The sequence below is a fragment of the Cherax quadricarinatus genome, chromosome 93, assembly GCF_038502225.1.
Source record: "Cherax quadricarinatus isolate ZL_2023a chromosome 93, ASM3850222v1, whole genome shotgun sequence".
NCBI lineage: Eukaryota > Metazoa > Arthropoda > Malacostraca > Decapoda > Parastacidae > Cherax > Cherax quadricarinatus.
In genome coordinates, this window is record NC_091384.1 from 6,947,390 (window position 1) to 6,963,057 (window position 15,668).

The 15,668-nt window shown below is 42.7% G+C and overlaps 1 protein-coding gene across 3 annotated transcripts in view; it reads right to left on the minus strand.

The window, feature by feature from the left end:
• LOC128703369 (CWF19-like protein 1) overlaps positions 1-15,668 on the minus strand; it is a 61,284-nt gene that overhangs the window by 35,179 nt on the left and 10,437 nt on the right. For 2 of the 3 annotated variants that reach the window (XM_070104644.1, XM_070104643.1), the window contains exons 1-2: positions 14,232-14,367; positions 7,566-7,726 (exon numbers count right to left, since the gene is read on the minus strand). In XM_070104644.1, the coding sequence (XP_069960745.1) occupies positions 7,566-7,726; positions 14,232-14,344 (274 nt within the window). In that variant the 5' untranslated portion in view covers positions 14,345-14,367. Of the gene's footprint in view, positions 1-7,565; positions 7,727-14,231; positions 14,368-15,668 lie in introns of those variants that run through there. The other variant, XM_070104645.1, reaches the window with a different exon arrangement.

Sequence of the window (15,668 nt, forward strand, 5' to 3'; positions counted from 1 at the left end):
ATATATTTATATATATATATATATGTATATATATATATATATATATATATCTATATCTATTATTATTTTTATTATTATTATCATACCGGCCGATTCCCACCAAGGCAGGGTGGCCCGAAAAAGAAAAACTTTCACCATCATTCACTCCATCACTGTCTTGCCAGAAGGGTGCTTTACACTACAGTTTTTAAACTGCAACATTAACACCCCTCCTTCAGAGTGCAGGCACTGTACTTCCCATCTCCAGGACTCAAGTCCGGCCTGCCGGTTTCCCTGAATCCCTTCATAAATGTTACTTTGCTCACACTCCAACAGCACGTCAAGTATTAAAAACCATTTGTCTCCATTCACTCCTATCAAACACGCTCACGCATGCCTGCTGGAAGTCCAAGCCCCTCGCACACAAAACCTCCTTTACCCCCTCCCTCCAACCCTTCCTAGGCCGACCCCTACCCCGCCTTCCTTCCACTACAGACTGATACACTCTTGAAGTCATTCTGTTTCGCTCCATTCTCTCTACATGTCCGAACCACCTCAACAACCCTTCCTCAGCCCTCTGGACAACAGTTTTGGTAATCCCGCACCTCCTCCTAACTTCCAAACTACGAATTCTCTGCATTATATTCACACCACACATTGCCCTCAGACATGACATCTCCACTGCCTCCAGCCTTCTCCTCGCTGCAACATTCATCACCCACGCTTCACACCCATATAAGAGCGTTGGTAAAACTATACTCTCATACATTCCCCTCTTTGCCTCCAAGGACAAAGTTCTTTGTCTCCACAGACTCCTAAGTGCACCACTCACTCTTTTTCCCTCATCAATTCTATGATTCACCTCATCTTTCATAGACCCATCCGCTGACACGTCCACTCCCAAATATCTGAATACGTTCACCTCCTCCATACTCTCTCCCTCCAATCTGATATTCAATCTTTCATCACCTAATCTTTTTGTTATCCTCATAACCTTACTCTTTCCTGTATTCACCTTTAATTTTCTTCTTTTGCACACCCTACCAAATTCATCCACCAATCTCTGCAACTTCTCTTCAGAATCTCCCAAGAGCACAGTGTCATCGGCAAAGAGCAGCTGTGACAACTCCCACTTTGTGTGTGATTCTTTATCTTTTAACTCCACGCCTCTTGCCAAGACCCTCGCATTTACTTCTCTTACAACCCCATCTATAAATATATTAAACAACCACGGTGACATCACACATCCTTGTCTAAGGCCTACTTTTACTGGGAAAAAATTTCCCTCTTTCCTACATACTCTAACTTGAGCCTCACTATCCTCGTAAAAACTCTTCACTGCTTTCAGTAACCTACCTCCTACACCATACACTTGCAACATCTGCCACATTGCCCCCCTATCCACCCTGTCATACGCCTTTTCCAAATCCATAAATGCCACAAAGACCTCTTTAGCCTTATCTAAATACTGTTCACTTATATGTTTCACTGTAAACACCTGGTCCACACACCCCCTACCTTTCCTAAAGCCTCCTTGTTCATCTGCTATCCTATTCTCCGTCTTACTCTTAATTCTTTCAATTATAACTCTACCATACACTTTACCAGGTACACTCAACAGACTTATCCCCCTATAATTTTTGCACTCTCTTTTATCCCCTTTGCCTTTATACAAAGGAACTATGCATGCTCTCTGCCAATCCCTAGGTACCTTACCCTCTTCCATACATTTATTAAATAATTGCACCAACCACTCCAAAACTATATCCCCACCTGCTTTTAACATTTCTACCTTTATCCCATCAATCCCGGCTGCCTTACCCCCTTTCATTTTACCTACTGCCTCACGAACTTCCCCCACACTCACAACTGGCTCTTCCTCACTCCTACAAGATGTTATTCCTCCTTGCCCTATACACGAAATCACAGCTTCCCTATCTTCATCAACATTTAACAATTCCTCAAAATATTCCTTCCATCTTCCCAATACCTCTACCTCTCCATTTAATAACTCTCCTCTCCTATTTTTAACTGACAAATCCATTTGTTCTCTAGGCTTTCTTAACTTGTTAATCTCACTCCAAAACTTTTTCTTATTTTCAACAAAATTTGTTGATAACATCTCACCCACTCTCTCATTTGCTCTCTTTTTACATTGCTTCACCACTCTCTTAACTTCTCTCTTTTTCTCCATATACTCTTCCCTCCTTGCATCACTTCTACTTTGTAAAAACTTCTCATATGCTAACTTTTTCTCCCTTACTACTCTCTTTACATCATCATTCCACCAATCGCTCCTCTTCCCTCCTGCACCCACTTTCCTGTAACCACAAACTTCTGCTGAACACTCTAACACTACATTTTTAAACCTACCCCATACCTCTTCGACCCCATTGCCTATGCTCTCATTAGCCCATCTATCCTCCAATAGCTGTTTATATCTTACCCTAACTGCCTCCTCTTTTAGTTTATAAACCTTCACCTCTCTCTTCCCTGATGCTTCTATTCTCCTTGTATCCCATCTACCTTTTACTCTCAGTGTAGCTACAACTAGAAAGTGATCTGATATATCTGTGGCCCCTCTATAAACATGTACATCCTGAAGTCTACTCAACAGTCTTTTATCTACCAATACATAATCCAACAAACTACTGTCATTTCGCCCTACATCATATCGTGTATACTTATTTATCCTCTTTTTCTTAAAATATGTATTACCTATAACTAAACCCCTTTCTATACAAAGTTCAATCAAAGGGCTCCCATTATCATTTACACCTGGCACCCCAAACTTACCTACCACACCCTCTCTAAAAGTTTCTCCTACTTTAGCATTCAAGTCCCCTACCACAATTACTCTCTCACTTGGTTCAAAGGCTCCTATACATTCACTTAACATCTCCCAAAATCTCTCTCTCTCCTCTGCATTCCTCTCTTCTCCAGGTGCATACACGCTTATTATGACCCACTTCTCGCATCCAACCTTTACTTTAATCCACATAATTCTTGAATTTACACATTCATATTCTCTTTTCTCCTTCCATAACTGATCATTTAACATTACTGCTACCCCTTCCTTTGCTCTAACTCTCTCAGATACTCCAGATTTAATCCCATTTATTTCCCCCCACTGAAACTCTCCTACCCCCTTCAGCTTTGTTTCGCTTAGGGCCAGGACATCCAACTTCTTTTCATTCATAACATCAGCAATCATCTGTTTCTTGTCATCCGCACTACATCCACGCACATTTAAGCAACCCAGTTTTATAAAGTTTTTCTTCTTCTCTTTTTTAGTAATTGTATACAGGAGAAGGGGTTACTAGCCCATTGCTCCCGGCATTTTAGTCGCCTCATACGACACGCATGGCTTACGGAGGAAAGATTCTTTTCCACTTCCCCATGGACAATAGAAGAAATAAAAAAGAACAAGAGCTATTTAGAAAAAGGAGAAAAACCTAGATGTATGTATATATATATATGCATGTGCGTGTCTGTGAAGTGTGACCAAAGTGTAAGTAGGAGTAGCAAGATATCCCTGTTATCTTAGCGTGTTTATGAGACAGATATATATATATATATATATATAAATAGATGATTGCTGATGTTATGAATGAAAAGAAGTTGGATGTCCTGGCCCTAAGCGAAACAAAGCTGAAGGGGGTAGGAGAGTTTCAGTGGGGGGAAATAAATGGGATTAAATCTGGAGTATCTGAGAGAGTTAGAGCAAAGGAAGGGGTAGCAGTAATGTTAAATGATCAGTTATGGAAGGAGAAAAGAGAATATGAATGTGTAAATTCAAGAATTATGTGGATTAAAGTAAAGGTTGGATGTGAGAAGTGGGTCATAATAAGCGTGTATGCACCTGGAGAAGAGAGGAATGCAGAGGAGAGAGAGAGATTTTGGGAGATGTTAAGTGAATGTATAGGAGCCTTTGAACCAAGTGAGAGAGTAATTGTGGTAGGGGACTTGAATGCTAAAGTAGGAGAAACTTTTAGAGAGGGTGTGGTAGGTAAGTTTGGGGTGCCAGGTGTAAATGATAATGGGAGCCCTTTGATTGAACTTTGTATAGAAAGGGGTTTAGTTATAGGTAATACATATTTTAAGAAAAAGAGGATAAATAAGTATACACGATATGATGTAGGGCGAAATGACTGTAGTTTGTTGGATTATGTATTGGTAGATAAAAGACTGTTGAGTAGACTTCAGGATGTACATGTTTATAGAGGGGCCACAGATATATCAGATCACTTTCTAGTTGTAGCTACACTGAGAGTAAAAGGTAGATGGGATACAAGGAGAATAGAAGCATCAGGGAAGAGAGAGGTGAAGGTTTATAAACTAAAAGAGGAGGCAGTTAGGGTAAGATATAAACAGCTATTGGAGGATAGATGGGCTAATGAGAGCATAGGCAATGGGGTCGAAGAGGTATGGGGTAGGTTTAAAAATGTAGTGTTAGAGTGTTCAGCAGAAGTTTGTGGATACAGGAAAGTGGGTGCGGGAGGGAAGAGGAGCGATTGGTGGAATGATGATGTAAAGAGAGTAGTAAGGGAGAAAAAGTTAGCATATGAGAAGTTTTTACAAAGTAGAAGTGATGCAAGGAGGGAAGAGTATATGGAGAAAAAGAGAGAAGTTAAGAGAGTGGTGAAGCAATGTAAAAAGAGAGCAAATGAGAGAGTGGGTGAGATGTTATCAACAAATTTTGTTGAAAATAAGAAAAAGTTTTGGAGTGAGATTAACAAGTTAAGAAAGCCTAGAGAACAAATGGATTTGTCAGTTAAAAATAGGAGAGGAGAGTTATTAAATGGAGAGTTAGAGGTATTGGGAAGATGGAAGGAATATTTTGAGGAATTGTTAAATGTTGATGAAGATAGGGAAGCTGTGATTTCGTGTATAGGGCAAGGAGGAATAACATCTTGTAGGAGTGAGGAAGAGCCAGTTGTGAGTGTGGGGGAAGTTCGTGAGGCAGTAGGTAAAATGAAAGGGGGTAAGGCAGCCGGGATTGATGGGATAAAGATAGAAATGTTAAAAGCAGGTGGGGATATAGTTTTGGAGTGGTTGGTGCAATTATTTAATAAATGTATGGAAGAGGGTAAGGTACCTAGGGATTGGCAGAGAGCATGCATAGTTCCTTTGTACAAAGGCAAAGGGGATAAAAGAGAGTGCAAAAATTATAGGGGGATAAGTCTGTTGAGTGTACCTTGTAAAGTGTATGGTAGAGTTATAATTGAAAGAATTAAGAGTAAGACGGAGAATAGGATAGCAGATGAACAAGGAGGCTTTAGGAAAGGTAGGGGGTGTGTGGACCAGGTGTTTACAGTGAAACATATAAGTGAACAGTATTTAGATAAGGCTAAAGAGGTCTTTGTGGCATTTATGGATTTGGAAAAGGCGTATGACAGGGTGGATAGGGGGGCAATGTGGCAGATGTTGCAAGTGTATGGTGTAGGAGGTAGGTTACTGAAAGCAGTGAAGAGTTTTTACGAGGATAGTGAGGCTCAAGTTAGAGTATGTAGGAAAGAGGGAAATTTTTTCCCAGTAAAAGTAGGCCTTAGACAAGGATGTGTGATGTCACCGTGGTTGTTTAATATATTTATAGATGGGGTTGTAAGAGAAGTAAATGCGAGGGTCTTGGCAAGAGGCGTGGAGTTAAAAGATAAAGAATCACACACAAAGTGGGAGTTGTCACAGCTGCTCTTTGCTGATGACACTGTGCTCTTGGGAGATTCTGAAGAGAAGTTGCAGAGATTGGTGGATGAATTTGGTAGGGTGTGCAAAAGAAGAAAATTAAAGGTGAATACAGGAAAGAGTAAGGTTATGAGGATAACAAAAAGATTAGGTGATGAAAGATTGAATATCAGATTGGAGGGAGAGAGTATGGAGGAGGTGAACGTATTCAGATATTTGGGAGTGGACGTGTCAGCGGATGGGTCTATGAAAGATGAGGTGAATCATAGAATTGATGAGGGAAAAAGAGTGAGTGGTGCACTTAGGAGTCTGTGGAGACAAAGAACTTTGTCCTTGGAGGCAAAGAGGGGAATGTATGAGAGTATAGTTTTACCAATGCTCTTATATGGGTGTGAAGCGTGGGTGATGAATGTTGCAGCGAGGAGAAGGCTGGAGGCAGTGGAGATGTCATGTCTGAGGGCAATGTGTGGTGTGAATATAATGCAGAGAATTCGTAGTTTGGAAGTTAGGAGGAGGTGCGGGATTACCAAAACTGTTGTCCAGAGGGCTGAGGAAGGGTTGTTGAGGTGGTTCGGACATGTAGAGAGAATGGAGCGAAACAGAATGACTTCAAGAGTGTATCAGTCTGTAGTGGAAGGAAGGCGGGGTAGGGGTCGGCCTAGGAAGGGTTGGAGGGAGGGGGTAAAGGAGGTTTTGTGTGCGAGGGGCTTGGACTTCCAGCAGGCATGCGTGAGCGTGTTTGATAGGAGTGAATGGAGACAAATGGTTTTTAATACTTGACGTGCTGTTGGAGTGTGAGCAAAGTAACATTTATGAAGGGATTCAGGGAAACCGGCAGGCCGGACTTGAGTCCTGGAGATGGGAAGTACAGTGCCTGCACTCTGAAGGAGGGGTGTTAATGTTGCAGTTTAAAAACTGTAGTGTAAAGCACCCTTCTGGCAAGACAGTGATGGAGTGAATGATGGTGAAAGTTTTTCTTTTTCGGGCCACCCTGCCTTGGTGGGAATCGGCCGGTGTGATAATAAAAAAAAAAATATATATATATATATATATATATACATATATAAATATATATGTCTATATACATATATATATATATATATATATATATATATATATATATTATATATATATATTTACAACAAACCGGCCGTATCCCAATGAGCTTGGGAGATGACCGGTTTGTCTTCCCAGAGGGGTGCTGATACTTCAGTTCAAAACTGTAAATATCCCTGCAACCCTCCTATATCCACTGTCTACCATTCTACTACCATAGGATGGAAGTACCTCCCTGGGTGGTTGCTGTCTACCATCCTACTACCACAGGATGGTAGTACATCCCTGGGTGGTTGCTGTCTATCATCCTACTACCTGGAACCACTCTATTTGTCATTGCTTTATTAGTTTTAAGTTACTCTTACGTGCGCCCAAAATACTCTGTATATTAAAGGGCTTTCTGCATGCACATGTAAACATCGTTCACTTTTGTACAAACACTATCATGCTGAAATAAATTTTCTTATCTTAATATACAAGAACATTTAAATAGTTGGGTTGGAGGGAGGGGGTAAAGAAGGTTTTGTGTGCGAGGGGCTTGGACTTCCAGCAAGCGTGCATGAGTATTTGATAGGAGTAAATGGAGACAAGTGGTTTTTAATACTTGACATGCTGTTGGAGTGTGAGCAAATTAACATTTATGAAGGAATTCTGTTTTGTAACTGTAGTGTAAAGCACCCCTCTGGCAAGACAGTGATGGAGTGAATCATGATGAAAGTTTTTCTTTTTCGTGCCTTGGTGGGAATCGGCCGATGTGTTAATAAAAAAAAAATTTAAATAGTGAAGGTATATTATTTACTGGGAAAAATTTATCTCATAAATTACATGCCATTTATATTTAATACCTTTCACATCACCATTTTTATAGTGATCCCACTGGGAGTTGTCAGGACCAAAGAAGTCTCCCACACACAGCAGCATGGAAAATGGCCCACTCTTTTCATTCACGTTTTGAACACGTTTGAAAAGTTGCTTGAAATTACCAAGAACGTCTCCACACACAAGGCTGAAATAAAAAGAGCATGTTTGTAAAATGACGCTTATGTGTGCTCTTTAATAACCTGTATTCTATATTAATGAAGTCCCATGGCCTCACACACCGATTATACATGGTTCAGTCCCAGGCATGGGTAGAAATGTTGGTCATGTTCCTCAAACCTGCTGCCCCTGTTCACCTAGCAATAAGTAGGTACCTGGGCATTAGTCACCTTACACCTGTTGCCCCTGTTCTCCTAGCAATAAGTAGATACCTGGGCATTAGTCGACTATTGTGGGTTGCATCCTGGGGAGGGGGTTGTATACCCTATACAGGGCTGAGCTTTGAAATGAACTGAGACAGAATATCAGTTTATAGCCTGTAAGACTGGTGTGAAAAAATGAACGAGCATAGACAACTTTTTTCAATGCAATACAGCCTCTCCTCACTTATCAACGTACTCTTTTACCGACCACTTGCAAACCAGTATGCACACCTAAACAGTTTATATAAGAGCTGATTTCCTCTATTCTGTTTATTACAGTATACAGTAAACTACCGTTTAAACCTTTAAAAATATACCAGAAATGTTATAAATGGTGCAAAAGTGACAAAAAAATATCTAAAGATGGTCGACACAAACCCACTACCAGTATAGTATGCTCCTTGCTTAATGACCAATTCGCTTGCCAACCTACTCTTAAGAACGGAACCCTGTCGTTAAGTAAGGAGAGGCTGTAATTACTTAACCTTAAGGAGTGGGACATACAAGACAACCAATCTTCCCTTTTTATTTAATTCACTGGTAATTTCCCACCATATAACATTGTCCCATAAAAATTAAACAGATCACTAATAAAAGGCAAAGTTGCCCATGGCTTACTAACAACATTCTAAGATCCATTATTAGTGGCTTTCTTTGTACTTAATATTTTGTAATGTTTAAACCAAACATTGTAAACTTTGCAAAGAAATAATTTAATTTAATTTAATTTAATTTAAATTTAATTTAATTTTAATTTAATTCTCCTACATGTGGGTTATTTGTGTATTGTGCCATTCACAGTATTGTGCCTTTTTGTTCCTTTGACAGCATGACAGTGGCAAATTTGTACATGACAATCACTCCCTATAAAAGCAAAAAATTTGACAGATGTAACATTCCCCTCAATGAAAAACAGAAGCACTAAGAGACAACACAATAAGTGTAAGGGGCCCAAGACTGTTCAACTGCCTCCCAACACACATAAGGGGGATTACCAATAGACCACTGACTTTCTTCAAGAAAGCACTGGACAGGCACATAAGTCAGTACCTTATGAGCTGGGCTGTAGTTCGTATGTCATTTGTACGTGGCCAGCAGTAACAGCCTGGATAATCAGACCCTGATCCATCAGGAAGCCCAGTCACAGATTGAGCCATGGGGGCGTTGACCCCTGGAACCTTCTCCAGGTATACTCTAGGTATGGTGCCACTCCAGTGTGGTAGGTAATTGTGAAGGAGGGGTGGAGATACATTGTAATTTTTGAACTGTAGTATCAGCATGCCTCTGGCAAGACAATGATGGCATGGGTGATAATGAAAGTATTTCTTGGAAAAAAACATGGTACAGGTGGGGCTCAAACTCACAGTGAGCAATAAAACTTGAGTTCAAGCCCCACCCGTATCATGGTGCACTGGCAGTTGTGTTATTATGATTTCTTGAGCCAAGTTAAAGTATTTCTTCTTTTCAGGTCACCCTGCCTGGATGTAAATGGCCAATGTGTTAAAAACAAAGCTACCTTAATTTTACTAGAGGATCTGTTGAACAGTGTATCTCCTCTAAATGGCCAATGTGTTAAAAACAAAGCTACCTTAATTTTACTAGAGGATCTGTTGAACAGTGTATCTCCTCACCTTAACTCTTTGAGGGTCGACAGGCCCTCTCCGAGACTCGTTCTCAGGGTCGGCCAAATTTAAAAAAAAAAAAATAATTTTTTCTTATGAAAAGACAGAATATTTTCCCGATCATAATGACACCAAAAGTATGAAATTTGATGGAAAACTTACGGAATTATGCTCTTACGAAGTTAGCTGTCTCGGCGATGTTTACGCATCGGCGATTTTGCCCACTTTGAGCCCCATTTTCGGCCAATTCCACTGTACTAGTCGACAAAAAACATGAATATTTCGCAAAGAACTCCATTCTTTCTATCGAATGAGTGCAAGACGCCACCCATTTACCAATTTCAACTATCCAATACAGTGGTCAGAATTTAGCAATTTTGCCAATTTCACACAAATTTCAAAAGATGCCAATTTCCGAATAGGGTCCAGAATAAACAAGAAAGACATTCCTGGCACTAAAATGACATTTCCTCTGTTCATTAGTCACGTCTCAAGGCCCCTCTTACATTCTTTTGCTTTCCACTTTGAATTTTTATTCTCACAAAAAATAGAAGATTTACTGTTATGCAGACTACTGCATTAGTGTAAAAAATGGTATAAATAATATCGGTGCACTTGCAAAAGAATATTAGACTCACCAGTTGACGTGTATTGGACGCATGGCATGATTTGTTTACTTTTGAACTTTGGTAAAAATCGAACATTTCTGCTACTTTGAGCTCAATTTCAAGGTACTTTTCATTGTAAAACCAGTCAAAATCATCTCAATTTCTGTAATATGTCTTCCATTCTATAAAATGAGACCAAGAAAACTAGAATACAACAATAAATACCATACGAAAATACAGTGCACAGTCGCTGTTGTATTCCAAAAAAATGGTCAAAGTTGTTTTTTTCTCATTATGCACTGTGTGCTGCAGGATTTTTTTTATACTGTGCACATTGACCATATAGACCCATTCTTTCATATGTAGGCCTACCAGCTTTCTCCCACTAGATTTGAGGGCGCTAAAATTTAGGCATACTAGTACGTCAAAAACCCTGGGTCTTAAGCCGTACTAGTACAGCCGAAACCCTCAAAGGGTTAAGGCATATCTTGAAGAGAAGGATTTAATTTTTTTGATTTGTGCCTTGGAGCTCAGTAATAGGTTAACCACCCAAAAACTGAGAAATTATCACTCAAAACATATTAATAATAATTTTTCTCCACCAACTAGTAGAAGTAAGAAATTTCAAAAGTTTAAGCCAATTTTTTTCCAGTTTCACAACCCCAAGTGTTTTCAAACCTACTTACAACCAGAATCCTGGTTACCAGGGGTTGAAGACTAATGTTCAAGTACCAGTCAAGGGAAGTGGTAAGTCAGTTCCAGGAAAACGGGGAACAGGTAGAAAAAAAAAAAACAGTTCCCCAGGGACAAGGATCCCAGCCAATTCTAAATGGGCCTGTTGCCTTTAAAGCTTATTACAGTATTGTACTTATTTAATAAAAAGGGCCATTTGCAGCAATAATGCAGAGATGCTGAAGTACCAGGCTGCCGTACAGGCCTCTCAGGTAGGTGCTCCAGCTACAAACATTGTAGCTTGCATTGCAGTTTTATCCCAAAGTGCACCAGGAAATCCAGCTAGTTAAGACCCTCAGATGAAAGTCTTTTCAAGTAAGTCCACAGTGACCTTTCACCAACATGAAGAGAGGTGGAAGAAGTTATGTCTTTAAAGGTCAGATGCAGGGGTGTATTGCCATTATCAGAAGATACCTACAATGGGGTGGACATTTCTCTGCAAGACATTACAAGATCCACTGTTAGAACTCCAGTTCTTAGGTTGTGAGTGAAGTCTTCATACCACTCTGATTACCTGCCTGTAAAGGCTACAGAGGATATATCTTTAGAAGGTGTTGACCTTTTAGGCAATAATGTTTTGGGTCTCCTCGAGAGTGAAGGTAAGATTTGTTTGGATTTTTAACCCAGAGAGTTAGCCACCCAGGATAACCCAGGGTAGGAAGGGTTAGCCACCCAGGATAACCCAGGGTAGGGAGGGTTAGCCACCCAGGATAACCCAGGGTAGGGAGGGTTAGCCACCCAGGATAACCCAGGGTAGGGAGGGTTAGCCACCCAGGATAACCCAGGGTAGGGAGGGTTAGCCACCCAGGATAACCCAGGGTAGGGAGGGTTAGCCACCCAGGATAACCCAGGGTAGGGAGGGTTAGCCACCCAGGATAACCCAGGGTAGGGAGGGTTAGCCACCCAGGATAACCCAGGGTAGGGAGGGTTAGCCACCCAGGATAACCCAGGGTAGGGAGGGTTAGCCACCCAGGATAACCCAGGGTAGGGAGGGTTAGCCACCCAGGATAACCCAGGGTAGGGAGGGTTAGCCACCCAGGATAACCCAAGAAAGTCAGTGCATAATCAAGGACTGTCTGCCTTATTTCAATTGTGGTTCTTCAAACTTGTCCCCCAGGATGCCACTCACACCAGTCAACTAACACCCCGCTACCTACTTATTGCTAGGTGAACAAGGATAGTAGATGTAAGAAACATGCCCAACATTTCCACCCTGCTGGGGATTGAGTCACAGTCACTCATTGTGTGAGGCGAGTGCGCTAAGGGACTGACTACCACCTACCAAGACTGAGGGACTGACTACCACTTACCAAGACTGAGGGACAGACTACCACTTACCAAGACTGAGGGACAGACTACCACTTACCAAGACTGAGGGACTGACTACCACTTACCAAGATTGAGGGACAGACTACCACTTACCAAGACTGAGGGACAGACTACCACTTACCAAGACTGAGGGACAGACTACCACTTACCAAGACTGAGGGACAGACTACCACTTACCAAGACTGAGGGACTGACTACCACTTACCAAGACTGAGGGACAGACTACCACTTACCAAGACTGAGGGACTGACTACCACTTACCAAGACTGAGGGACTGACTACCACTTACCAAGACTGAGGGACAGACTACCACTTACCAAGACTGAGGGACTGACTACCACTTACCAAGACTGAGGGACTGACTACCACTTACCCAAACTGAGGGACTGACTACCACCTACCCAGACTGAGGGACTGACTACCACTTACCAAGACTGAGGGACTGACTACCACTTACCAAGACTGAGGGACTGACCACCACCTACCAAGACTGACGAACTGACCACCACCTACCAAGACTGAGGGACTGACCACCACCTACCACGACTGAGGGACTGACCACCACCTACCAAGACTGAGGGACTGACCACCACCTACCAAGACTGAGGGACTGACCACCACCTACCAAGACTGAGGGACTGACCACCACCTACCAAGACTGAGGGACTGACCACCACCTACCAAGACTGAGGGACTGACCACCACCTACCAAGACTGAGGGACTGACCACCACCTACCAAGACTGAGGGACTGACCACCACCTACCAAGACTGAGGGACTGACCCCCACTTACCAAGACTGAGGGACTGACCACCACCTACCAAGACTGAGGGACTGACCACCACCTACCAAGACTGAGGGACTGACCACCACCTACCAAGACTGAGGGACTGACCACCACCTACCAAGACTGAGGGACTGACCACCACCTATCAAGACTGACGGACTGACCACCACCTACCAAGACTGAGGGACTGACCACCACCTACCAAGACTGAGGGACTGACCACCACCTACCAAGACTGAGGGACTGACCACCACCTACCAAGACTGAGGGACTGACCACCACCTACCAAGACTGAGGGACTGACCACCACCTACCAAGACTGACGGACTGACCACCACCTACCAAGACTGAGGGACTGACCACCACCTACCAAGACTGAGGGACTGACCACCACCTACCAAGACTGAGGGACTGACCACCACCTACCAAGACTGAGGGACTGACCACCACCTACCAAGACTGAGGGACTCACCACCACTTACCAAGACTGAGGGACTGACCACCACCTACCAAGACTGAGGGACTGACCACCACCTACCAAGACTGAGGGACTGACCACCACCTACCAAGACTGAGGGACTGACCACCACCTACCAAGACTGAGGGACTGACCACCACCTACCAAGACTGAGGGACTGACCACCACCTACCAAGACTGAGGGACTGACCACCACCTACCAAGACTGAGGGACTGACCACCACCTACCAAGACTGAGGGACTGACCACCACCTACCAAGACTGAGGGACTGACCACCACCTACCAAGACTGAGGGACTGACCACCACCTACCAAGACTGAGGGACTGACCACCACCTACCAAGACTGAGGGACTGACCACCACCTACCAAGACTGAGGGACTGACCACCACCTACCAAGACTGAGGGACTGACCACCACCTACCAAGACTGACGGACTGACTACCTCAAAATTACTCCTCATAGTCTCCAGCGTTATATTCACCAGTATTCGACTAAAGAAGCCTGCTAAGCAGGCGAATTATTATTATAATAAAAAATGAAGCGCTAAGCCACAAGGGCTATACAGCGCTGCAATGCAGGCGAAACGTTTCGCCAATCAAGAGACTCAAGTGTTGCACATCTTACTCATCATCATGTTTCCTCTACGATATAAACATCTTCCACCACATTACTCACACTCTTACTCATCACACTACACAAACTGATACTCACATCTTCTCTACTTTATCAGTCATCTTGAAGACACAATTAGCAATAAAAGTAGAAAAACACCTGCGTGTTGTTGTTGTTGTTGGGTTGTTAAGGGTCGCCTGAGCTGCTGGCATCAACTGTTCTTGTTAGGTTTATAAGGGCCACTGACGGCTTAGTATATGTCCAGTCCTGCTTTCTGGTGTACAATTTTAATATATCTTTATTTCTACAAGTACATGTACAAGGTATACAGGCCTAATTGACGTCACTGACATTACTACATAGAAAGTCGCTTGTTATGCAGAGCATTTCGGGTAAAATCGGTCAGTTTTGTCCCAGGATGCGACCCACATCAGTCCACTAACACCCAAGTACCTATTTTACTGGAGTTTACCTGGAGAGAGTTCCGGGGGTCAACGCCCCCGCGGCCCGGTCTGAGACCAGGCCTCCTGGTGGATCAGAGCCTGATCAACCAGGCTGTTGCTGCTGGCTGCACGCAAACCAACATACGAGCCACAGCCCGGCTGATCCGGAACTGACTTTAGGTGCTTGTCCAGTGCCAGCTTGAAGACTGCCAGGGGTCTGTTGGTAATCCCCCTTATGTGTGCTGGGAGGCAGTTGAACAGTCTCGGGCCCCTGACACTTATTGTATGGTCTCTTAACGTGCTAGTGACACCCCTGCTTTTCATTGGGGGGATGGTGCATCGTCTGCCAAGTCTTTTGCTTTCGTAGTGGGTGATTTTACTGATGGGTGAACATGGACAGCAGGTGTCTTATGGAAACACGTCCCTAATGTTTTCCAGCCGTACCGGAGATTCAAACTCCGAACCTCAGTGTGTGAGCCGAGTGCGCTAGCGATCGAGCTACGGGACACATAAATGGAAATTAGACAGAGTCCTCGATGACGCACTGACTTTACTAGGTTACCCTGGGTGACTAACCCTCTGGGTTAAAATTCCCAACAAATCTAATGTTAAGGCTGGCGCAGAAATCCCGATACGACAGCTGTGTGTAGCAGGTGTTAGCATTGTTAAGTATCACCAGTGATACTGGCTTCAGAAGTTGTTATTGTTCTTCTTCTTGTTAAAGAAGTATAAGGTTACCACACCAGCCCAAAAATATTTAGTAAATATGAATAATACAATTACTAACAACAACACTTCGTGGGCACAATAATATACAATTACTAATAATTACCATTATTACTTCTACTACTACTACTAATAATAATAATAATAATAATACAGTAATATATTATTTCCAGGCGATACATAGTGTTCACAAAATTAGATAACATTTAGTGAGACAATCGTAAAAAATTAAACTTGTGTATTGAGCTAGAATTTTTTTTTCCGAGACCCGCCATAATCTTCAGATGTAAACAAACTGTGATTGGTCAACCTTTCGTTACCGGGCCTCTGATTGGCCATTCACTTCCCGCATTCTCTTAACTCAGCT